Below are 26,120 nucleotides of genomic sequence, written 5' to 3' on the forward strand. Positions count from 1 at the left end.
AATTGCATTTTAAAGGGTAACAAGTGAGCAATTTTAACAATGGAAAAAGGCTCTGTGCTATCACTAACACCAATTAGAGAAGGAAGCATTCGGATTTTAATTAACGGATGTTTTCATGAAGTATCTAATAAAAATACAATTTTAAGGACTTGACCAATTTAATCTGAGAAAAATATTGTTGTATTTAAAACAAATATATTTTCTAAATAACCAAACATGTTTGCATTCATCAATTACGGTAAAATAAAAGCTCAAGAAATCCCAGAGCATGTAATTTCATGAACCGAGAATAAAATGAGCTCTGGGTTTGTGAACAAAATCTGCCCCTAAATGATCTCCAGAACTCTGTTCATTTTATGCAGTAGTTTAAGTTTTCTTCTATCTTGGCACAACTTATAAACAACAGAAATCTGAGTTGTGGGAATATAATTTATAAACAGAAAAAAAATGTCTGTGAATTGTGTTCTGAAGATGAAAGTAAATACATAGGGACATATGGTATTCCTTTAAAAGTTGCCAGATCATAATTGTGTGGCAAGACAGTTATCAGAAATTAATCCCTCTGTTGAGAGCAATTGAAGACACTATCCTAATGTAGGACCTTTGGAGGAGCCAGCATTAACAGAAGAAAACTCGTATCAAAGGCTTGAGGTGGGGATGAATCCAATCCAGCCTGAAAAAAATCTGCACCAGGTTTGAAAAATCACCCCATCCTCCAGTGTAAGTGATGCTAAGAAGCACAAACTGCTTTTTGAATCGAAGTCCCTGTGTTTTCTGTGAAGAAACTGTAAGTGGGGTGGGACAGAGATGGCACCTGGGAGTTCTGAGGCAACTGCTCCTCTCTGAGACAGACAGGCATCAGGAGCCAGACTGGGACCAGACCACCAGCAGCAACACATCAGAGGATGTTCTCTAAGGAAGACCATGGCACTTAAGAACATTAAGTACTTTCTTATCTGCTACCTCAGTTTCTCACTGCTCATCTACATAAAAAGTAAGCCTTTCCCATGTCTTGAACTTTGGGCGTTTTTCCTGGTTTATTTCTGGCTTATTATATTTCTTACAAATAATGGATAATGTTGCATGTTCTATAAAATACAACGCTAAAAAAGGAAGTTTTTATTTGTTTTTTTAAGTGTTCTGTGTTAAAAAAATATCAGTGATATCAGTCGACGTGAACAGTTAATTTTAGGATTCTATGATTTCCAATAAGTATTCATGTGCAGAAATTTTGTTTTTAGCTTTTGTAATAGTGAGCTGGAGAATGAAATGGTCACATAGAAAAGAAGATATTTTGTTGTGTTTACACTTTTACAAAATAGATTTGGCACTTACTAATTGATATCCTTTAAAAGAAAGTTATTCATGAGATATATTTCATTTTATTCCACATACTATATGTTTATCTTCACTTTTAAATAACTCTGTATTACAACATTTGCTCTCATAATCAAGGGGATAGTCTCAATGTTTCCCAGAAAGTAATGGTTCAAAGTGTTTCTTTCACCAGAGAAATGGGCTTTTACTGTTATGTGTTTCTGTTTTATAAATGAAGATATTATTTCCCATGAAATTCCCCAAATAGAAACAAGAGCAATGTTTCTGGGATAATCTTGTCAGTTCTATGGTGGGATGGAAAATCAGAGGAGACCAAACAGCCCCAGCTGTGTGTTTATGAAGGACAGTAGCTATTGAACACGTTTAAAATGAAGACAGGGAGAGCATGTGCTTGTTAAAGGGGCCATGTGATTTCTGTCTGTTGAATCTGAATATCAATAAGGCAAAGCATAGAGCAGCTGTCGTTGAACAAGACAACTTGGCGTTAGCACGCAGTGTTGTGTAATCTGGGTCACCTTCTGTGGCTGCACCAGTGAGATTGTTACTTGCACGGCTTATAGCTGAACATATATCAGAGCTTGGGTGAAGAAATAAGTAAATGCTATGGGTAGGTAGCTGAAGGCAAGTAGGGAGAGGCCAAGTCAAACTTTAACAAAGGATCAGTAAAATACTTGACTGCAACACACATGCACAAATGATTTTTTTTCAGATGTACTTGTTAAAGAGTTGTTATTTAAGTACTTATTTACCCTCCTTGAAACTTAAAGTGGGCCCCAGGTAATGTGAAATGAGGAAGAGAAGTGCTGTGTCTAGTTGTGCAGGTAGGAGGAGAAATAAGAAATAAGAAAAAAGAAATAAGATATAAAATGAATGTGAAGTGAATTTATGATGTAGTTTATGGTAAAAAGCTTTGTCATTCAATGCAATATATATGAAAATTCCCAGAGTTTGCTGCAGTTTGTTTTAAAGGAAATGAATATGTAATATGTTTAATAAAGAGTATAATAATTATAAATTGATAATTACATATACATTATTTGTTTTTGCTCTCTTTGAGTAGGTGATTTTATTGATAGATTCTAAATACTTTGTAATTGTTTGATTTATTCTTCAGCACAGTATTTTTATTTATTTTAAAAAGTAAATTTGAAGTCTCATTTTCTTCTATTTTTAAGCAGGTAGGCTTTTGTCTGTGTTAATATATTTGTTGGCAAGATATAATGACATTGCCTTCCCAATCAAAACACTTAGTTTAGACCTTTTAGCTGAGTTTTTTTCTACCTAACTTTAAAACATTCTGCAATCTAGAATCAGCCTTCCTTTCTACCTTTATCACCTAGTACTCTTGACATAAATTCTGTGTTCCAACCAAGTGAGTAAAATAATATCTAGCAGTAAAAATTGCTAACATTGTGTTAAACATTTTATATATGCTACATTTCATTTACTTCTTACAACAGCCATATAAGACAGATACTACTATAGTAATCCACAGTTTATAGAAGACGAAAGAAAGACTCAAATCGCAATACCAGTCTGTCTCAAACTTTGATGCACGTCAGAGCTGGAACGCTTGGTTAAAATGTGCAACCTGCCAAGTCTAGCATCAGTTACTTAGTGTCTTTATAGTAGATCCTAGGAACCTATAATTTAACAAGCTCTTCATTTCAAACACAGGTGACCAGAAGCTCTGAGTAACACAATAAATCTTTATTAAGAACCTACTACGTAATGATGCTAGGAATCATCAGAATAGTTAAATATAAATGTATTCCTCTCTTCAAAGAGATTATTTAGGTGAAAAGATATATAATATGAGCTTTATAAATGTTGTTCACTCTTATATACATAATCACTCTGTCAAGTAGAATATGTAATTAATTCCATTTTGCAGCTGAAGAAATTGAGACACAAAGAGGTTTATTAATTTGCCCAAGGCCATACTGCTAGTGAATGGTGGATCTGGAATGTGAACTTGGAGATCTGGCTCTGGAGTGTGGGCTCTTAACTTACTTGTAATAACTTCCATGAAGTGATAATGCATAAGGGCTTTAACACTCTGCTCAGAACATAATAGCAAACAAAGAAATACCAATTATCCAGGCACAGTGGCTCTGACCTGTCATCCCAGCATTTGGGGAGGCTGAAACAAGATCACTAGAGCTTAGTTCAAATATCAGCCTGGGCAACATAACAAGACTTCATTTCTACAAAAAATGTAAAAAATTAACAGGGCATTGTGGCATGTGTCTATAATCTTGGCTACTAGGGAGGCAGAGGCGGGAGGATTGCTTGAGCCAGGAAGGTTGAGGCTGCAGTAAGCTGTGATCCTGCCACTGCACTCCAGCCTGGGCAACAGAGCTACACTCAGTCTCAAAACATAAAAAGAAAGGGAGAAATAAATTTGAGTTGTTAATATCATATTAACTGAGGGAATTAATGATTCTTCCTTTTGAACTTTGAAACACGTTCCCTTAAATTTAAGATAAAATAATCACCTCCAGCTCCATACATATCTTAAATTTAAGGGAATGTATTTTTGATTTAGAGTTCTGCCTTGCTTAGCTACCAGGGGAATGCTGTTTATGTTTTGTCTAATGCCCTTTATGTGTTCCAGTTGAGGATACATGACACGAAGAATATTAGAGCAGAATTCAGGAAGAGACATTCACTTTCTATTCCTGAGCAGGTAGACATTCTCCTAACTTGAAGTTGCAATGAATTTGTCCTGATGGTTTTAATACCTGTTCCATCATTTTGCAAAACTTGTTCTAATGTGTGAGACCAACTAACTTTTAATAATTCAAAAAGAGCTGTGATTTTTTGCTTCTGATGTACTAAAAGAGAAACTTATTAGAAAGAGATCCTCCTGTGGTTCATTATTCAGAGATTGTTTTAAATAATAAGAGTACTCTATAATTAACTTTTTGGGACCTCGATATATAAATCTGTTGTGAAGGGTTTTACAGAAATTACCATACCGTGAATTAGAAAAGCAATGTTTCTTTCTCTAGTCCTTTATAAATTTGGGAGTTAACTAAATATTTACAATCTAAATGCCACATCTAGATTAATTTAAAAATAACTGTTTTAATCTATATTTAAAGTTTGGTCATAGCATGTAAATAAAATGTGGTTTGATAAAATTACTGTTAGAGTTATTAGAACAATGTCAAAGAGTTTGGGTTAGCATTCAATCTTCTAAAAACCCTTAGCAATTACCAAGTAACTGATTTGAATGGAGTAATTTTAAAAAGTAATTTCTTTCTAATATACTCAAAAGAATGAAGAATAAATAGAACCTATAAAGATTAAATATGGTCTGTCTTATTCAATCTTAATTCCAGTATTAATAAATAATTGAATTTGCTTAATAGGTCAGAAAAGGTTGTTGTTTTTCATTAGGGAGTAATCACATATTCTTAAAATTCTGCATGTGTAGAAACATTGAAAACTTTGATATTCACTATGCAAGTTAATACCTTGCAGTGGCATTTTGTAACGCACCTACCTAATTATTATTATTATTATTATTTTTTTTTTTGAGACGGAGTTTCACTCTTGTTACCCAGGCTGGAGTGCAATGGCGCGATCTCGGCTCACCGCAACCTCTGCCTCCTGGGTTCAGGCAATTCTCCTGCCTCAGCCTCCTTAGTAGCTGGGATTACAGGCACGTGCCACCATGCCCAGCTAATTTTTTGTATTTTTAGTAGAGACGGGGTTTCACCGTGTTGACCAGGATGGTCTCGATCTCTTGACCTCGTGATCCACCCGCCTCGGCCTCCCAAAGTGCTGGGATTACAGGCTTGAGCCACCGCGCCCGGCCCTACCTAATTATTAATGTGAGAAAAAAGTATCTTTTTGCTTCTTCATAAATAAAATAATCTCATCAGTTTACAGGAAAATCGTCGCTACTTCATGAAGGTTACCCAGTGTTTCCTTCATCACATAATAGAATTAACTGTGGCTTCTTTTGTTAGATACTTCTCTTAGGCAAATGAGATTTTTTGGAGAATTGCATGCATTTTTTTTCATCTTTGGTGATTTTCAAAAATTACCATTCATGGTCTCACCATATCAAATACTGAAATGTGAGTGAACAAGAAAAGTTACAGTTTTTCATTCTATTTTCAATTGTATTGCTGATTTGTCAGGAAATCTCTGAGGAGCTCCATTTTCTCCTTTAAAAATGTGAAAATGGGAGGATTACTCTTCCCCTTTCACATCATCCTCTGTTCATACCAGCATTACTATCTGCGCTTACATTGTGCTTTGCATTTTTCTTCTATGGTATGCATCACAATTTGAAAATATTATTTTCATATTGATTTATTTATGTTTTACCTGTGGGATTATAGGACAGGGTTGTAGGAACTATGAGTGTTTTGCTAAGAGGCATATTCCAAGTCAATGGGTAGCTACTGCTTAACTCAGGGTAGTCACTTATGGAATAGTTATGAAATGAATAAATTAGTAATTGAATGTTCATAGCACTTGTTATAATAATCTTCATTTCTAATGACATTTTTGAACTTTTTGTCTTACATTGTTTAACTTTTTATAACATATATGCTTTTTTATTTTAGAAAAGTTTTAGATTTACAGAAAAATTGAGAGGATAGTACAGAGGGATCATATAAACCCAATTTCCCCTATTATTGACATCTTATATTATTATGGTAGATTTGTTACAATTAATTAACCAATATTAACACATTATTATTAACTAAAGCATGTAGTTTATTCAGATTTTAGCTGACATCCTTTTCCTGTTCTAGTATCCCATCCACAATATCACATACATTTTGCTGTCTTGTATCCTGAGGTTCCTCTTAGCTGAGACAGTTCCTCAGGCCTTCCTTGTTTTGATGACCTTGAAAGTTTTGAGGAGTTCTGGCTGGGTATTTTATAGATTCTCCCAATATTAGAGTAAGTTTTATGTTTTTCTCATGATAAAACTGGAGTTATGGGCTATTGGGATGAAGACCACAAAGGCAAAGGGTTATCCTCATTATATCATATCAATAATATTATCTATGATTTATACGGTCAACATAATATGTGACTGCTGATGTTAACCTTAATCACCTGGAAGGTGGTGTTATCAGGTTTCTCTGATAGCTGTAAAGTTATTTCTTTCATTCTTCTGTATACTGCACTCTTAAGAAGGGAAGTCACTATGTGAAGTCTACACTTAAGAAGTTTGGAGTCATGATCTCCCTCCTGGAGGGAAAATTTACATAAATTATTTGAAATTCTTCTGCATAGGAGATCTGGCTCTTCTCTTTCATTTATTAGTTTATTCAATTGTTTATTTATATAACAGTATGAATTTATTTACATTTATTTTATACTCGGTTATAATTTGATACTACTTCATTTTGTTACTCAAATTGTTCCAGTTTTGGCCTTTGGGAGTTCTTTTCAGTTGACTCCTATTTTCTTTTGACATATTCCCCAGCAATGTGGGGTGCTTTTTAAAAAAGGATTTTCTTCCTTTCTGGCTCTACAATCTATTTCAGACTCATCTTGTATATTCCCTGACCCAATCCTATCATAAACCAACCTTTCTCCAAGGATCCCTGGTTCCTTTTATCAGAGAATGGTAACAGAAACCAAGATCTGGATGTGAGGTGTGCTTGTTGCTGCTGGGGTGTCATGTCTTTTAGGCAATCTCAGATGAAAGAGCACAGATATGTGTCTATGTACTAGCCTATGTATATGTATGTTTCTATAAATACCTCTCTATATAAATCTGTGCCTGTCTGTATTAAGCTAAACATGAGTTCATATTGATGCCTCTAACTCCATTTTCACATGGATCATTTTAGCTGTCTCTCCTTGCTTATCTGTAAACTCCAATTCCAATAGTGAGAAACCTGATTTCCACTATCTGCCATTTATTCACTTGTTTAAATTCAGTATACATACATAGCAGTATTAGACTGTTAACCCATACACCTATGGGAAACAACTTTATCTGTTTAAGTACAGTATGCCTATTTCCTTTTGTCTTTAGTTTTTCAGAGTTCACTTGTTTCCAGAACTACTTAGCTGAACAGTTTTTCCCCCAATCTGTTCTGTGAGATCATCTCATACATTTGTAATGCAGTTAGATTGTTGTGTCGCAGTCTGAATTACTTCCTGGGATTTCCTTGACTTCCTAAATGATTTTCTAAATTTGCATGCAATTGGATTGACTCTTTGTACTGTAAACTTCTGTATATTTTGACAAATGAGCCATTAAAGTACTATGCAGAATAATTACTATTCTAAAAATCTGCTGTGCTTCTTCTCTGCACCCTCGATTCTCTGGCAGGCAGCCACTGATCTCTATAGTTTTGTCTTTTATAGGATGTCTTAAAATTGGAACCATACAATATGTAGCCTATCAGAGCTAGTTTCTTTCTCATAGCAATATTTATTTAAGGTTCCTCCATGTGCTTTTGTGACTTGATAGTTCATTTCTTTTTGTTACTGAATAATATTCCATTATATAGATGTACCACAGTTTGCTTGAACATTCACCTACTAAAGGACATCTCTGTTCCCTTCAGTTTGGGGCTATTAAATTCATTTCCTAGGGTTACTGTAACAAAGTACTACAAACTGAGTGGCTTCAAGAAACATAAATTTATTCTATCATATCTCTAGATGCTATTAGTCTGAAATCAAAAGTTAGAAGTATCTTGCTGTCTTTGAGACTCTACTTGGAATCCTTACCTGCCTTTTCCTAGCTTCCAGTGGGGTCATTCGGTCCTGGGTATTTCTTAGCTTGCAGCTGCATCACTCCAGTCTCTGCCTCTATCATTACATGATGCTCTCACTTTATCTGTCTACCTCTCTTCTATTCTTCCTATAAGGACATCAGTCATATTGGAGTAGATGTACCCTAATGACCCCATATTAACTTGATTACATCTGCAAAAACCCTATATACAAATATGGGCACATTCACAGGTACTGAGGGTTAGGACTCTGACATACCTTGGAGACACAATTCAACCTATAACATTTAGTGTGAATAAAGCTCTGATATATGATTATAAAAACTACTTGATTAATACCACTTTTATTGAGCAAAATTAACCTCATGTGCAAATTGGTTTACAATGGATATTTTAAACATAGTAAGTGCTCAATAAACATTTATGGAATAAATAGTTGTTATGTTTCAAGAGACATGATATGAATATCCTTATGTTAGCATGTGGTAGAAGAAAGATTATGCTAAACAATGTGCCCATATTTTTCTCTTGTTTTTTGCCTTCTTTACACTGTCTCTACTTTTTACATATTCAGCCTTTCACTTTGAATTAAGGGTTCAGAAATTTCCTTCTATGTAAATTTGCCCTATGAAATTAACTTAGAGTCTGATCAATATGTAAAATAGCACTAGAATTAGGTGGAAACATGTTTTCATATTTCCTTGGGACAAATAGTTTGGCTGTCTTCCGTATTTTAATGTTCAATTCTTTAACCTACTTTTTTTTAACAAACTGCATTCATTACTTGGGGCACCCAAAAGACTACTGTCTTTTATTATTGATTCAAAACAGTGATTACAAGTTATTTTACTGTACAGTAAAAATTATAGACAGAAACACAATCATAATAATGCTTCACCTCTGTGAAAAAGTTATTGCTGCAAACCAGCAACTGATTATTTCAATGGTGATGCTCAATTTGTTGAGGTAATTTCATTTTCTCTCCTTGTATTCAAAACCACAAATTTGAGATCATCTGACTAGAGACAATTATTTGTTGTAGAGAGCTGGTCTCTGTGCAAAGCTAACTGAATTGTGTGGAGATTAAACCATAAACTCAGCCTCATTAGCACTCTGCTCTCACTAATTTGCCTAAAGTAAAATAAGTATTTAAAGGTTCCAAGAATTCTGATGTAGAGAAAAGAGTCATCCATCTGGGAATTATCAGGACAATTACGTGGAAAACCAAAAAGACTACACAATGAGGTTCTTCTAGGTTACATATCCGCCATTCCTGCCTTGGCAGATGTTAGTCACAAGAGTGGTAGAGTAGTTAAAATTATAAACATTTTTACTCTGAAAAGATTTGAAAGGTGAAATGAAAACTTTTATTATTTAGGACTAACTTTTTTTCTGAAAAAAAAAAAAAAAAATCCTCCCAAACCCTGATTTGTAAACAGCAGATACAGTTTATAGACTAGGAGTTCTCACTTCTCTCCAACCCCATTTTACATGTCTTTAGCACCTACACCAGAGGTGGGTAAGGAAAGAGAAGAAAAATGAAATGTAAAACTTTACGTTTTATATATAAATCCCTGAAAATTACATCAAACACAATATTGCAAGAAGCTACTTAATACTTTCACGGACTAAGAGTCTTAAAAGAAGCCTTAACAGCTACTCATTATAGTATTAACTATATTTCTACAATTTCTCCTAAAGCAATTATAAGACAATTAAAGCATTAGTTTCTGTAATTATAAACTCAAATAATTATAGATGTAAATACAAATTGCTCTTTACTAATCTCATTATATCAAATTTCTTTTGTTTTCCGGCTTTCTTTTTGCAACCCCTCTATGGAGCAACTGAAATCAGGAAATGTATGTGCTGTTTAATTCTTTCTGCTCAGCTGCTTCAGCTAGCAGTCTAGCTATGTGAACTGCTTGAAGTTCAGAATAGCCCTAGAATTAAGGCAAAGTTTGCATAAACTTAGTTTTTCTGTAGGCTTGGAAAGATGCAATTGTGTCCATATAGAGGGACTCAATGTCAGTAGTGAAAGCAGCCCACTACCCGCTACCCTTTTATTCCCATATTCCTTGTTTTTGAAGACAATAAATCTCTAAAACCTTTTTTTTTAAATTAGAGGACTCTATGATTCATGCTTTCTTTGCCTACCAGATACAACTAACCTCTGTTACCCGATTTATCTATGCCAGACATGAGGCTGAATGTTTTTACAAAGTTTATCTCATTTAATTCAAAGCTTGTGATGAAGATTTTATTATTTCCATTTTGCAGAGATATCTAGGGCTTGGGGTGCACAAGTAAAGCCACTAAATTGTTAATTTAGATACTTAAATTATTTTTTAATGTGAATAGTTTTCACACAAGCATATCACACGGTCAGAATTTGAAAATACCAATGTCACTATTCCTAAGACCATGGACAAAGACTTTGGTCCTGAATTAAATAGCCTTCTATAGATGCATCATGGAAACACTGCATCCAGACTTTTGGCTTTATACATGGAAGCAGTCATGTAAATACAATTGTCAATTATAAATCAGAAAATCATAAGGGAGAGAGATGCAGTGAAAAGTTCATCAATCAATCTTCTAAGTAGGTTCCACCTGTGAATAATAATCTTTTGCTCAAAACCATAAGAAATACAGATATTAAAGGTAATTTATTATGTGTTCATCACCAGCTACATGTGCTGCAAGTATAACTTCAAATGTCAACATACTGTATACCCTCAAAGGGAATTTTTGTGTGATTGATGATAGAATTTCAGAAACTCATCAGCTTTGGGAATAAACTGGCTTTTAAAAATCCAGATATCATACCAAACATGTATTCTATCATGTACATTTCTTTAAGGTATTCTTTTTAACTCTAATAGCCAGTAGTGCATAGTGGAATTGCTAAGATTACAGATTGTCACAAAGATATATTTCATTAATTCTTAGGGTCAGTTGTAGTTCTTGCCATTAATATAACTATTTTTTTTTAAAGAAGGATGGTTTTTATTATGTCCTTCTTCTAGTAGATATTTTACTGTTTATTGTTCATGGCTGATAAACTTGTATTTATGAAGTCTCAGACATTTAACTCAATATGCTTTTGTTTTTTCATGACATATATGTAATCATATGTTATAAAGTACATTGGTCAGTGAGGTTGTGTGTATGACATTGGATTAAAAAAATTAATGTGTAAAATAAATACATGGCGGGGGGCAGTCATTTAAGTGATGAGTTTCTCAGCTCCAACTCCAGATGCTATGATTTTATTGTTCCTGTGTAGGACCAAAAAATCAATTTAAAAAATAAGGTGTATATAATTCTGATTCATGTCATTTACAGGTTTTAAGAGATGCTAATCCATAGGTTAACATGGAAGTTGGTAGATTATTGATTCTTAAAGTGTGACAAAGACTGGTGTGAGGGGAAAAGTGCAAAAAGTGGAAGTGGGAAAAGGGCACGAAACACTCAAGAGCACAGTGCATTTTGGGACTTAATGGAAAAACGAAACAGTGGGAACTGATGTGAGATGAGGGTGTGTGGGCAGTGTCCACATAATTAAAGGCTTTAAATGCTATAATGAATTATCTTATACTAGAATTTTCTTGCAGTCAGAGGTTCCCAAATGTTTTCACATTGCGGCCTGTAGAGAGAGGATAATACCTGTGCACCATACTTGCTCATGTAGTCAAGACTATTGACAACCAGAGGTGATCACGCGGTGGCTTTTGCAGCTCTGGCACCCTTTAGCCTACTCTTCCCATGTTGGAAAGTGCCACGAAAGGGGGTTGAAAGCCACTGAAGGTCTTTAAATTGGAGCCATGGCATGCTCAGACTTGACCGAAATGAGGAGGGACTAAGAAAGGGCAAGCAAGGCCTTAGTTAGAGAAACCTAGTGTGAAATATGGAGACCTCAGACGGTGTGGTCCTGGTAAGGACGAAGCAGAGTGGGCTTCGATACTTCAGGGGAACATTAGCTTATTCTTTGATGAGAAATGGGTGAGAGCGAAAGGGAGGATAATGATTTCCAGGCCCCCAGTTTATGTATCTTAAATAATGGTATGACATATCTAAAATAGTAACGCATGGAAAACGTAGGATGAATTGTTATAATTTAAATGTATTTATTTTGGAATATCAGAGTGACATTCTGGTGAAGCAAACCAGCAGACAGTTGGAGATATCCCTCCAAAGTTCAAAGGAGAGACCCAGTTAGAAGATAAAGAGTTGAGTCCTTACAAATTCAGTAACTATCATGATGCCCATCCTATGGAATACTTATTAGAATAAGAAGAGAGAACACAAAAAATCTAGAGAAAAGTTCTATAAACTAATATACACTATGTATTCAAGGCTTAAATATGAGTGTTCTTACTCATTGGTTCAGTAACTCTCCTAGGAGAAATAGTAGAAAATGAGAGCAAAAAATAGCATGTGAAGGAAACCATACGTTATGTATAGTAGTGAAAAATTAGAAATAAGCCTAACATTATTAATCAACTTTGCATGTTTATACTAATAAAATGCTTGAAACATAAATTGTGATGCTTTGGGATCAAAGAAATAAACACAATCCGGTAATCAAAAGTAAATTGAAGCAATTTAAATATTTCCTGCAGTGTCTTAAGGAACACACACATATACACACATGTATAATCGTAATATAAGGTGCAGAGAAATATTCTTTCTCCATTTTATGTTCTCAATATCCTGTAAAAATATTATTTCTTCATTGTTATAGCCTCTGTGTCTCTTACTACTTCCTAAGGTCTAACCCCTGAAAAAGGTTGGAACTTTCTCTTGAAATTCTCCTCATGGGTTCTTTTATTCTCTCAGAAATACATTTCTGTTCTTTCTTGTGTAAGTCCCCTCTCCTACGTTCCCAGATTTTTAAAATTTCTTTTTGGTTATCTCGATTCTGTATCACAAAAGCCCAGGAATAAAACTAGTGAAGATAAAATTTTTAATATAGGTTAGTAAGGCGTATGGAAGACGAGCAAACAGAACCAAATGTGCTAGAGTGGGCCAGGGAGCAGGGAAGCATGTCAGCACTTAGTCAAAAGGTCATTTTTGTTTTCCAAAATGTTAAAAAAAAAAGCACATACCAGATATCAAATTTTATATAGTCTATGATATGAAATTTGTGATGTAAAAAACATGCTTGGAAAACCAAGGAACAATTCTGGAGGGAAACATTTTAGAAATTTTTTTTTTTACTATGTGTTTTTGGGGTAACAGGTGGTATTTAGTTACATGAGTAAGTTCTTTAGTGGTGATTTGTGAGATTTTGGTGCACCCATCACCTGAGCAGTATACACTGAACCCCATTTGTAGTCTTTTGTCCCTCACCCCTTTCCCACCCTTTTCCCCTGAGTCTCCAAAGTCCATTGTGACATTCTTATGCCTTTGCATCCTCATAGTTTAGCTCCCACTTATAAGTGAGAACATATGATATTTGGTTTTCCATTCCTGAGTTACTTCACTTAGAATAATAGTCTCCATTTTAATTCAGGTTGCTTCAAATGGCTTTAATTCATTGCTTTTTATGACTGAGTACTATTTCATCATCTATCTACACACACACACACACACACACACACACACATATATATATACATACATATATATATACACATACATATATATATATATATATATGTATATATACACCAAAGCTTCTTTATATCAGTTTCTAGAAATTTAACAACAATTATCATGGGATATTGAGATTACAAGGGATTGCAACATTTTTCTTTAATCTTGTTATAGGTTCTATACTTTCTATAAGTAGGCAAAAAATCTTCAATAAACATAAAACAGAATATTATTTATATTAAAATGAATTTTATTTTAAAAATAATTTAGATATGCAAACAATACATTGTAAGTCACAGAGCTACTGACAGAAGTAGCTATATCTAGACAAAAATATTAAGTAAATATTTGCTGTTTTTAAATACTAAAAATTATATTAGAAAAATGTCTGTTTCAAAAATATGCAAGAAAGGAGAGATCATTTATTTCAATTGTAAGCTATGTGTGTTTGAATCATTTTATTTAAATTCCATGTTTCTCATCTCACATTGGGAATAATTATTTTAAACTGCATAGGAGTGTTATGAGGATTAAATAAAAAATGAATGTGTGACATTCACCAGGTCTTAGCTTCAGATTGACAGTCAAACTTGAGATTCACAATAGACTTCATCAAGCACCAGCTCTGCTTGTGTTGAGGAAAGCACACAGGACAAGTGTCATAGCATGCACATCAACAACACAGCAGAGGTCTCATGATTCCCAGACACAGCTTTGGATGTCCCAGTCATTCTCCACTGCAGGTGTGGTGGCCACAGGAATAAAGTTGATTGAATACAACTTCAGCTGGGGAAAAACATCAGCTCTGAGATCCTGCCTTCCGTTTTTATATCAAACTATGTGTATTTGACAGAGTAGTCACATCTAAGCAGGTTTATGTGATTAGCCCCATTTCAGGGCAGCTCCATTTCATTAGTTCCCAATTACTTGTTAAGCAACCTTGACAATGAGTTACACAGGCCTAGTCTCTTCCATGGGACTCTCATTTATCTTGCATCAATATAGGTAAATATCTAACTATTCCTCAGTTGCTGCTGCAAATCAAAGGTCTAGTCTTCAGGCATTTCCACAGAGAAGGCCAAAGAAACAGCTGTTAGTCCTGTTTCAGTATGTAAAATGCTCAGGATAGTGCCTGACACATAGTAAGCAAATAAAAATCTTAACAGAACGATTGTATTTGTTTTTTCAGAATTGACAAATAACGTGTTTATTCTTATACCGTAATTGAAAAAAAAAATAGAACAAAGGAATCCGCTACTTGGTTAGACTATCTTTTCTTCATGGATAGCTTTCAAAATGATTGTTGCTAAAATCAGAGGTTCTCCCTATGTGTCTGTCAAATTCCTTTCACATCAACTAAAATTAAATCACATGATGTCCTTGAAATCATGTTGTGTTACAGGTCAGTGGTTATCATAGAAGACTTTAAACATTCATTACAGGAATATTGAGGGATGACGGCAAGCTGTGATCTTGAGAGTTGTTGCTGAAATAGGCTATTGGATTGTGAGTTGGCCATTAAACTGTGAAGGATCATTCATAACAACATGAAAGTCACCTTGATTAGGAAGTTACCTAGTTGGTAACTGGGAATATTGGTTGAAGAAATTGAAAGAGTGGTGAAAAGAGAAGTTGGTGCAAGAGCACAGCTTGTAAGAGGATTGTGCAAGAAGATGGTAGCTAAACTACTTTTTATAACAAATAACCATGAATTTTGGGGTAAGAGTGAAAATAGAGAGATGATGGGGATAGAATAATGGATAGAAGAATAGATGAGGCAACTTGGTAGAAGACCTCACCCTTTAGAGGAAAATAGCTGGTAAAAACGTCTTTTCAGTAGGATGTACAACAGACTAGTTGCAAACATGTCAGATTCTCATTTTTAACACATCAGTGTTACTATAAAGCCTCTCTCTCTCGCCAGATCTTCAATTCGATTTTATTACTTTTATAGCTTTGGGGAGTGGAATGGTAGCAAATATTACAACTGGGCTATGAACAGATATAACATGACTCAGAGGCCAATGTGATAGAAACAACTGCTCTTGAGACATCACAGTCCACACCTTTGATGTGGTGACTGACAGCAAAGTGAGGTGTAACCCATGGTGTGGTGGATACTTCTGGGCAGCAGTGGAGCACAGGTGGATGACTCAGGAGACTAAGCTCCTTCTCCCATATTTTATCAAGGATGGCCATGTCAGGGGAAACACATATGCTGATTAAATACTGAAAGAGAATCATCTGGATAGAGTTAAAACATTCTCAATAAATATTCATTTTTAACAATTACTAATTAATTTATTTTACTTATTCTTTGAATTTGAGCAGAATCTCTCTCTCTGTCTCTCTCTCTGTCACTCACTCTCTCTCTCAATTCCTTGGGCTTGTGTGTGCTCTCAAGACTAAGACTGTGAGGTCACAATGTTTCCTGTGATACAGACTTGAAAGAGTGGAGGTCTTTCTCTATACTCCTTGCAGCTTGGTACTATTCCTATTCTCAGCCCCTTCATGGTTTTTTACATGAAGGAAGAGCTAATTATTGGTGCTCCAGGACTTGGCAAAGCCAAGAAAAAAAGAGATTTTTCTTTTCCTTCATGTGGTATCAGTTTGATTGCTTGTTTTCTGGATAATAGGAGAAGGTTTCCTCTCAAAGGGCCCAGTCTTTTCCCAATAGTAATAGTAACAACCTCATTTATTGAGAACTGGATACTTAGAATTGTATATAAACTCTGAATCTTATAAAACTCCTGCAAGCTACCTGTTATCTATACTTTAAAATAGTACAATTATTCTCATGGAAGTTCAGTCATTTGACACATTGACAAAGTAAGTGACAGAGCTGGGACAGAACTAAAACCTCTTGGTATTCCCACCATTCCCGTCTTGATAACCATAGACCTTAGTTAACTAAACATTTAAAACAATTGTTTGTAATTTGTCTTCCTAATAATAATGTAACAGGTTTCAAATTATCCTAATTACTAAAAGGCCTATATACCTGTAATGAAACATGAATTTTGAAATACATTTGCACTATTCATAGGTCACAGGAGAGATAAAATGAATTTCTGGAATATGGCCTGAATAAATAAGAGCTAATTAGAAAATGCAGTAATATGTTATATTTTAGAAATCAGAAAGGCAGAACTTGGTAATAAAGGACTGAGGCTGATAAACAGGAAGTTGAGAACTATAAGTGGTTCTGGCCCTTGGAACTGCAAAATAGTTTCACCCAATGTAATCAGGCTAACATATCGCTCCTGGCAACCTGCTGCCACATCCAAAATTTTCTCCTCAGAGTTTGTCATTTGTGTGAATCAGGCCTTCCAGAAAGTTCCAATTTCAAAAAGACATTTTTACATTAATGCATCAATTCGTAGATTTACTTTCAGTTTCCTAACCTAAAGTAGGAACTTGAAGCAAGAATATCTAAAATACATCAATGGTAGGGAGTTTCGGGGAGATTTTAAGCATATGAAATTGATGATGGTGGTCTCTGTAACAGGGTCCCTGATTGACCTCAGAGCAGCATGGAGGCACTGACTTCTTGCAAGGGAGAGAGGCGCTGGGGAAAGAAGATGTTAGAAACAATAACAAAGCAAAATTTCCTTATGTGCAGTTTATCCAAGGGTGGCTCACAAATAGAATTATTATACTCAGGAAGGAGAAAGAAATATAGCTAACCAAATGATCCACCTGGAATTACTTCTTTCTTAGCTACACAAACAGGTAAAAGCAAATACATACATTACATTTAACAATTATGTTCTGAAGAGGTGTCCACGTTTGAGCAAGATGGAGTAAGAGGGACTGGATTCATCCTCCAGCCTGAAGCAATAATAACAAAAAAAAAACCTGGCAACACATATGAAACAGTGATTTTCAAGATGTCAGCTATCAGATAATGAAGAGTAGTCATCTCTAAGAAATGGGAAACAAACAAGGTGAGCCCTATTGCCTGAACTTACTACCTTGAGAGACTTTCCAGGAAACAGCACAGAGAGAGGAATTCATGGAGAGCTGAGTGTTTGAGGAGACCCAGACAGATAAAATTCACGGGACAGAGTACCTGAGAGGAGAGCAGCACAGAAACAGACCAGAGAGCTGCAGAAGCTTCCTTTTAGTATTCAGCTGAGTTTATATAAGCACATGCAGGTGAGGAGAGTACCCAAGGCCTGGGAAAGAAGAAAGCTGAAATGATTAGAGATAATAACACCCAGCACACATTGAGGGATAAGAATTGTAGCTGCTCCTAGTAGCCAGACTGAATAACTTCATGATTTATGAAACAGTTGGTAAGATATTACCTCGATAGTTATAAATAATTTTCTCCAGGTTCAGTACGCTCTTGTGCTGCTTAACAAATCTTAAAAGCAAGACCTAAGGAATCAAACTGTTTCTAAACAACTGCATTCCGGAATAAATCTCAAGAAGCCATGCATAGAAACAGGAGACTAAGGCTCAAATGAAGAGAAAAATCAATCAATGAAAACAGATCATAAATTTATCCAGATGTTAGAATTACCCAATAAGGACACTGAAACAGTTATTACAACTTTATTCCAGATGTTCAAAAAGTTAAGTAGACATATGAAATCTGAGAAACATTCAAATAAACTAATAGAGACAGAATCTACAAGGCATAAGATGAAAAGTACATTGGAAAGGCTTAGATGTTGAAGAAAAGGTTAGTGAATTGGAGACATAGCAAGGGAAATGATCCAAAATTAAACACAAAGAGAAAAAAGAATTAGAAAACAAAGCAAAGCAAAGCAAACAAAACACCCACAAAACTTTGACAACTTTACAAAGTTTAATATACGCAAAATTGGAATCCCTGACAAAGGGACTGAGAAGAAGAAACAATGGCCAAACAATGGCCCCCCCAAAAAATCCCAAGTACAAGAAACACACACACACAAAACCATACCAATTTTCTTTCTTAATTATCTCACAACCTATGATGTTTTTCTGTTATCAAGCAGGAAATGTCTTCCTGAAATATAATTGTCTTCTCTAATTCTTGAATGCTATTTTTCTTTTGAAAATATTTTGTCTGTTTTTAATTTCTTCTATGGAAAATTGTGCTCTCAATTCACTCTAATTTTCGTTCTTCTGTAGGTGCTCCCTATTTTCTTTCTGGTTTCTTAATGCATTTTCTTTATCTTCAGTGTATTGTGATGTGCCTTGGTTGGGGATTTATGTTTACTGTATTTTCATTTTTTTAATGTTATTTATGATTCTTAAGACTTTTTCAGCTTCTTGAATGTGAAGTTTCACAAACCTTATGGGTTTGGGGAAAATCTGAGTCATTTATCACTTTGAATATGGTCTCTTCCCCATTCTCTGTTCTCTCTCTGGGTATTACTTTTAGATGAATATCAGATCCTTCTATCATTGTTGTCTATTAATCTTGCTAACATATTTTCCTTTTATCTATTTCTTTTCAGCTATGTCTAATATGCCCGAATTTATTGGTTTAGTTGTAAGTGCCAGTGCCTACATTTTCCTTTTCAACAGATCAATTTGCCTTTTAAAATGGATCTATTCCTTCTTTATATAATGTGCTTTATTTTTTCATATTACAATTAAAAATTTTATAAAGATATAGTTCTTACATGGTTATATATCTTCTATATAGATAGTTATATATCTTACCCTAGATAATTATATATCTTTAGCTATTTAAGTGTGTAGTTGTTATATAGATAGTTATTTTTATCTAGTTGTATAGAAGTTATATTTGTCAGTCTATGTCAAGGTTTGGGATTTGCTCTCCTATCTGTTGTTTCTGCTAACTTCTTGTTTGTTTGATTTTCTTATTACTTAAAACTTTTTCATTGTGAGTCTTTCTCCAAGATGTTTTTAAAAACATTTATTTTATTTATCCTATGGGTACATTTTGGAAATGCGTCCTGGTCATATCCCTATAGAACATCTTTTCCTGTGCTTTTGCAAAGTGGCCAAAATCAGTTTTTTATGTTCCCTTTGTGTGTGTGTATTTGAAGGGAAGAGGATCTCAGATCATATGGGTACCGTAAATGGGATAGATGCAGAGCCTCAGGGTTTTGATTTTCTGGAGGTAAGGTGTGAAAGGACAGGAAGTCATCAGCTTCATTGTTGCTCTACCACATCCCTGACAGTGGGAAGATTATTTTTTAGGCCTTCTTTTTCCCTGAACAGCTTAGGGAGTGGACTTGTGTCTTTTATCCCATTCTATTAAATTGATTTTTACTTTCTTCAACACTATGGGATAATAAACTTATGGCACTTTGCAAATCGTTTATTTTAGGTTTTAATTACATTTGGGAATTTAATACTTCAGTATTTCCTTAATTTTCTAACATTAGTTGGTTACGTTTTATCAAATTAATGTTTATTACTATAAAAATTTTATACTCAAAATAGCTTTAAATTAGTGTACATGACAAAATTTCATTTGATTGACTTTTATTTTAATTCAATCATCAAAAATTCATGACACTGTTGGGTATTAGTTTGTGTTGTTACTTTTCTATGGTAAAGGCAGAATTTACGAGAGATTTTATATTTATTTCAAGACGCCACATATATTTGTCTTTTCAGTTTCCAGAGTCCTTAGCATGCATAGTGCTTAACAGAGCACATTCCTGGACAGCCGGTTATTATTCATTGAAATTTTGGATTCTATATATACTTATAGTGCATTATATATACATGCATGTGTACATACCAGATTGTAAGTTTCATTCCATATTGCTCTTTACTTACCTATCTATATTCTTCTGGAAGGCTTGCATTTAAGTTAAGACCTTAAGTTTGTTTTCCTTGAGTCTTTTGGTGGGGGAGTATTTTTTAAATAAATGATATGTAAGAACTCCGAGTTCTCATAAAATTACAAACATTTTTCAACCTCTTGGCAGGCTATAGAATTGTTAATCCTTTTTCAATGGTCTTTAGATGCTGTCCTGTTGCCTTCTAGCTTGCAGCTGGCCCAAGGCCTGAGTGAGGGTGATGCTGGATTGTGTCACTAGCATACTAAACACCTGAGTCCTAAAGGTCAAAGCTGAAAACCAAAGTAATGTGTCAAATCCCAAGAGGCAGGCAAGAGCAAGGGTCAGAAGCAAAATACTGACAAGTGAGACCAGTGTGGGATATCCAGCAGGTTAGAGCAGGTGAACTCGGAGAAGTAATTTGGGGCTTTTTCTTGTAAGATAAAGATTCTGTCAGTAAAAGAATTTTGAGCCAAAGAAGGAGTGGAACCAGACACTTAAGAAACCAGACACTTTCACAGTCTCACTGAGTTGTGTGTCTCATGATGGCATATTTTGTAGTTTGTATTTCACTGATAATGGAATGGTTCAGTTCACGCCTTTGTGTCTGTAGCACTGCAACATTTAATAGCTGAAATATATTTGAGCAGCTTTATTTTGGTCACCCTCCTTTCTTCCACCCACATGATTAAGATTTGTTAATGGAGATATTTGTCAGACTGTACAAGATTGTCAATTAGATTTTCTTTTAAGTGCAACATATGGCTGAGGATCTAATCTTATTTCTGCCTGAGACCTGGTGTACCTAGGATGATCCTAATAAAGTATTATGTCTTCATAAAGACAAAAACCAGGCTTACTGTGGAACACAGCATCACAGAGCTGGAAGAGAGTTACTTTGGTCTCTACTATTAGGTCTAAGAAAGATAGCATCTTAACTCTTCCAAGTTTTTTTCTTTTTACTTTCTCTTAAGACAAAGTAAGGCATAATCCCTCATTAATATATTTTATAGATAGAAGAAGGCTGTAAAGTATGAGCACTAGACTGGAGAATCTGAGTTCTAGAATTGTCTAAACTACAAAATACAGATTGCTTACATCTGTCTTGGACTGTTTTTCTATCTGCAAACTGGAGGCATAAATAAGGTGCATAGCTATGTAAACAAGAAACACTTTTTCATCACAGGTAAAATCAGGGCCTCTAGAACCAGACTGCAGGGCTTGAATTCAACCTCCACTACTTAGCAGATATTTGGCTTCAGAAAATTACCTTTGCAAGCCTCACTTTATTCATTGATAAAATGGAAATAATAATGGTACTTACAATTTGGGGGATATTAATCTATACATAGTAAGTAAAGATCTGATGATTGAGGATCACCCAGGGGAGAGTCCAGAGGGAAAAGGGAAGAGGGCCCCTAAGGAGCAGTCATTTTAAATGACAACTGAGAAAATAGAATTCACAAAGGAGTCTGCAGAACTTAGAGCGGAAAAGAAAAAAGAAAAGTATGAAGTTATGAAAAAGAATAACTTTTAAAAGACAGAGACACAAGATAATTCAACTACCAAGACTTCAAGTAAGAAAATGACTCCAAGTGTATTATTACCCCCTGGCCAGTAGGTTCATGGGGTGGTGAGGACAGTAACCGGATGGCAGTTGGCTGCACACTGAGTGGAAGCTGAGTGAGAATAGATGATGAACATAGACAACTGTTCTGACAGGTCTGGCTGTAAAGAGAGGAAGACAGATACTACAGAGCTATAGGGAAACGAAGGAGAGAGAAAGATGGTTATGTTATATACATCGCTTCTTTTCTTTTGTTCTATTTTTAGCAAAAATGTGAACATGCTTACATACTTACAGAGAAAAGAGAAATTGCAGATGGAGAATAAAGAAAGGCAAGACCTTATAGGAAATACAAGAATCTTATTCTGAGCGCGCTGAAGTTGTATCCTTGGACAAAGAGAGGAAACCCCGTAACTTGGTTAATAGGAGGAAAGCAGGAATAGAGCATATGGATGTAGATAAGTTTACATCATTGGTGCTGAAGAATTAAAGAAGGTACCTTTAACAGGTTCTATTTACTTTGCAAAGTAAATTGCAGAGGATGAAGAAGTGGGGTAAGAGGATTAAATGATTCTGGAGAGAGGAAACTAAGTGATAGCTTTCTCCACAATTTCTGGATGTATAATTTTCAGTGTTTTGGACAATTGAACAAGTTGATTCTAAAACTGAATAGAATAATAAAGACATGAAACTGTCTAAAGCATTCCTGAGGAAGAATAATGACTTGGAGGGAATATGTCCTACCAGATAATACAGCAGGAATGATTATAATGCTATAATAATTTAAAAAATATGACATTGACTCAAGGGGTAAATATATAAACAAAGACTCAGAAAGGCTAGTATAGAAATGGAAAATTATACATAACAGAAGTGGTATTGCCATCATTGGGAACAGAATAAATGGTATTAAAATTTTTTGCCCAATTATTTATTTATATGGAGAACATAGAATTGATCTTCTTATTTATGCCAAAAAACTAATTCTAAATAAATTAATTACATGGGAAGAGAAAAAATTTTACACTTTAAAAAAGCAAAAGAATATTTTTTACCTCAATGTAAGAATACGTTTATTTAAGACAAAAGTGGTGATTATAAAAAATTTAAGGAGAAATTCAATTACATTAACTATAATAGTCAAAAATAAGTAACATAGAAAAATAATCAGCCAACTGGAAGAAGGAATTTGCATGGCATAGAGTCAACAAGATAATGATGATCATGTACAGAAAGCACTCCTTTAAATCAATGAGAAAAATGACAATGGACCAAATAACAAAATGAAAATGAGACATGAAGAGCTATTTCACAGAAGAGGAAACATGAATGGTCAAAAACATAAGAAAATGCTGTCCATCTCTCTAGTTATCAGGGAAATGCAAGTTTAGATCACAGATAAATGCCATTTTGCATCCAGATTGGTAAAAACGATTACATCTTACAAAGCCAATCTGATAGGTATGTGGAACAGCAAGCAAGAGTGACTCTTACATAGCACTAACGCAAGTATACATTGGCATAAACTCTGGAAAGCAATTTGAGGTTATTTTATAAATTTGACCATAAATTTACTCTAAACTGACCAGTAATTCCACTTCTATACACACACTAATGGAAAAATCTTTATTGTGTATGTACGATAGAAAATGTGTACGAAAATATTCATACAGCAAAAAATCTTGAAAAATAAAAATATTTTTGCCTTGACAAGAAAAGGAATAGACAAACTGGTATATTTATACAGTAGGTTGTTGGAGAATTTTGAAAATGAATGAACTACTGTTATGTGGAATCTCATGCATAAATTGTTAAAACCTAATGTTGAACCAAAAAGGCAGGACTCCATAGACCGTGAGGCGCTATACAGGCATGCCTCATTTTATTGTACTTCACAATAATCTGCTTCACAGATACTGCATTTTTTTCACAAACTGAAGGTTTATAGCAACTCAGCATCAAGCAATAGCATGTGCTCCCTTCATGTCTCTGTGTCACATTTTGATAATTTTTGCGTTATCTCAAACTTTTTCAGTATTTTGTTACGTCCATTAGGGTGATCTGTGATTAATGATCTTTTATGTCACTACTGTAATTGTCTTGGAGCACCACAAACCATGCCCATATAGACAACAAACTTAATTGGTAAATGTTCAGTATGTCTGACTGCTTCACTGATTGGCTGTTCCTCCGTTTCTCTCCCTGTTCTCAGGCCTCTGTATTCCCTGAGACTAAACAATATTGAAATCAGACCAATTAATAACTCTATAAGGGCCTTTCAATGTTCAAATGAAAGGGCCATCCATCTATCACTTTAAATCAAAATCTAGAACCTATTAAGCTTGGGAAGGAAGGCGTATTGACTAAGACAGCCTGAAATTAATCCTGTTGTGCCAGACAGTTAGCCAAGATGTGAATGCAAAGGAAAAGTTCTTGAAGAAGGTTAAAACTGCTACTCCAGTGCACATACAAATGATAAGAAAGTGAAATAGCCTTTTGCTGAGATGAAGAAAGTTTGAGTGGTCTGGATAGAAGATCAAACAGCCACAGCATTTCCTTAAGCCAAAGCCTAACCCAGATTAAAGCCTCCACTCTCTCCTATGAAGGTTGAGAGAAATGAGGAAGCTGCAGAAGAAAAGTTGGAAGCCAGTAGAGGTTGGTTCATGAGGTTTAAAGGAAGAAGCCATCTCCATAACATAAAAGTGCAAGGTGAGGTAGCGGGTGCTAATGTAGAAGGTGCAGAAGTTATTCATAAGATCTAACTAAGAAAATTGATTAAAGTGGCTACACTGAAGAACACATTCTCAGTGTAGGCAAAACAACCTTCTATTGGAAGAAAATGCCATCTAGGACTTTTATAGCCAGAAAGGAGAAGTCAATGCTTGCCTTCAAAGTTTAGAAGGACAGCCTGACTCTCTTGTTAGGGGCGAATGCACCTGATGACTTTAATGGAAACCAGTGTTCATTTATCATTCCCCTTACAAATTATGCCAAATCTACTCCACCTGTGCTCCATAAATGAAACAACAAAGCCTGGATGAAGCACATGTGTTTACAGCATGGTTTACTGAATATTGTAAGCCCACTGTTGACAGCTAATGCTAAGGAAAAAAATTATTTTCAAAATATTACTGCTCGTTGACAATGCACCTAGTCACCCAAAAGCTCTGATGGAGATGGGCAAGGAAGCAAATATTTTTATCCAGCCCATCTATGAATGAAGGAGTAATTTCAACTTTCAAGTCTTTTTTTTTGAGACTGAGTCTCACTCTGTTACCCACACTGAAGTGCAGTGGCATGATCTCAGCTCACTGCAACCTCTGCCTCCCAGGTTCAAGCAATTCTCCTGCTTCAGACTCCCAAGTAGCTGGGATTATAGGTGCCCACCACCACTCCCAGCTAATTTTTGTATTTTTAGTAGAGAAGGGTTTTCACCATGTTGACCAGGCTGGTCTCGAACTCCTGACATCAGGTGATCCACCCACCTCAGCCTCCCAAAGTGTTAGGATTACAGGTGTGAGCCACCATGCCTGGTCTCAAGTCTTATTATGTAAGAAATACATTTTAAAAAGAAACGTTAATTATATTTGAAGTTCTGGGGTACATGTGCAGAATGTGCTGGTTTGTTACATAGGTATACACATGCTGTGGTGGTTTGCTGCACCTATCAACCCATCTACATTAGGTATTTCTCTAATGCCATCCCTGCCCTATCCCCCCTGACAGGCTCATGTGTGATGTTCCCCTCCCTGTGTCCATCTGTTCTCATTGTTCAACTCCCACTTACAAATAAGAACATTGCAGTGTTTGGTTTTCTGTTCTTCTGATACTTTATTAAGAATGATGGTTTCCAGCTTCATCCATGTTCCTGCAAAGGACATGAACTCATCCTTTTTTATGGCTGCATAGTATTCCATGGTGTATATGTGCCACATTTGCTTTATGCAGTATATCATTGATGGGCATTTTGGTTGGTTCCAAGTCTTTGCTATTGTGAACAGTGCCACAATAAACATACATGTGCATGTGTCTTTATAGGAGAATGATTTATAATCCTTCGAGTATATATCCAGTAATAGGATTGCTGAGTCAAATGGTATTTCTATTTCTAGATCCTTGAGGAATCTCCAC

At 35.1% G+C, this 26,120-nt stretch overlaps 1 protein-coding gene across 1 annotated transcript in view; it reads left to right on the forward strand.

Moving 5' to 3' along the window:
* Positions 1-628: 628 nt before the first annotated feature.
* CRB1 (crumbs cell polarity complex component 1) overlaps positions 629-26,120 on the forward strand; it is a 214,225-nt gene continuing 188,733 nt past the window's right edge. Inside the window, exon 1 of the mRNA XM_032288618.1 lies at positions 629-994. Coding sequence (XP_032144509.1) covers positions 925-994 — 70 coding nt within the window. The 5' untranslated portion in view covers positions 629-924. The remainder of the gene's footprint in view (positions 995-26,120) is intronic.

The sequence above is a fragment of the Sapajus apella genome, unplaced genomic scaffold (assembly GCF_009761245.1).
Source record: "Sapajus apella isolate SASKATOON/1434 unplaced genomic scaffold, GSC_monkey_1.0 scaffold22, whole genome shotgun sequence".
In the NCBI taxonomy this organism is placed as follows: Eukaryota; Metazoa; Chordata; class Mammalia; order Primates; family Cebidae; genus Sapajus; species Sapajus apella.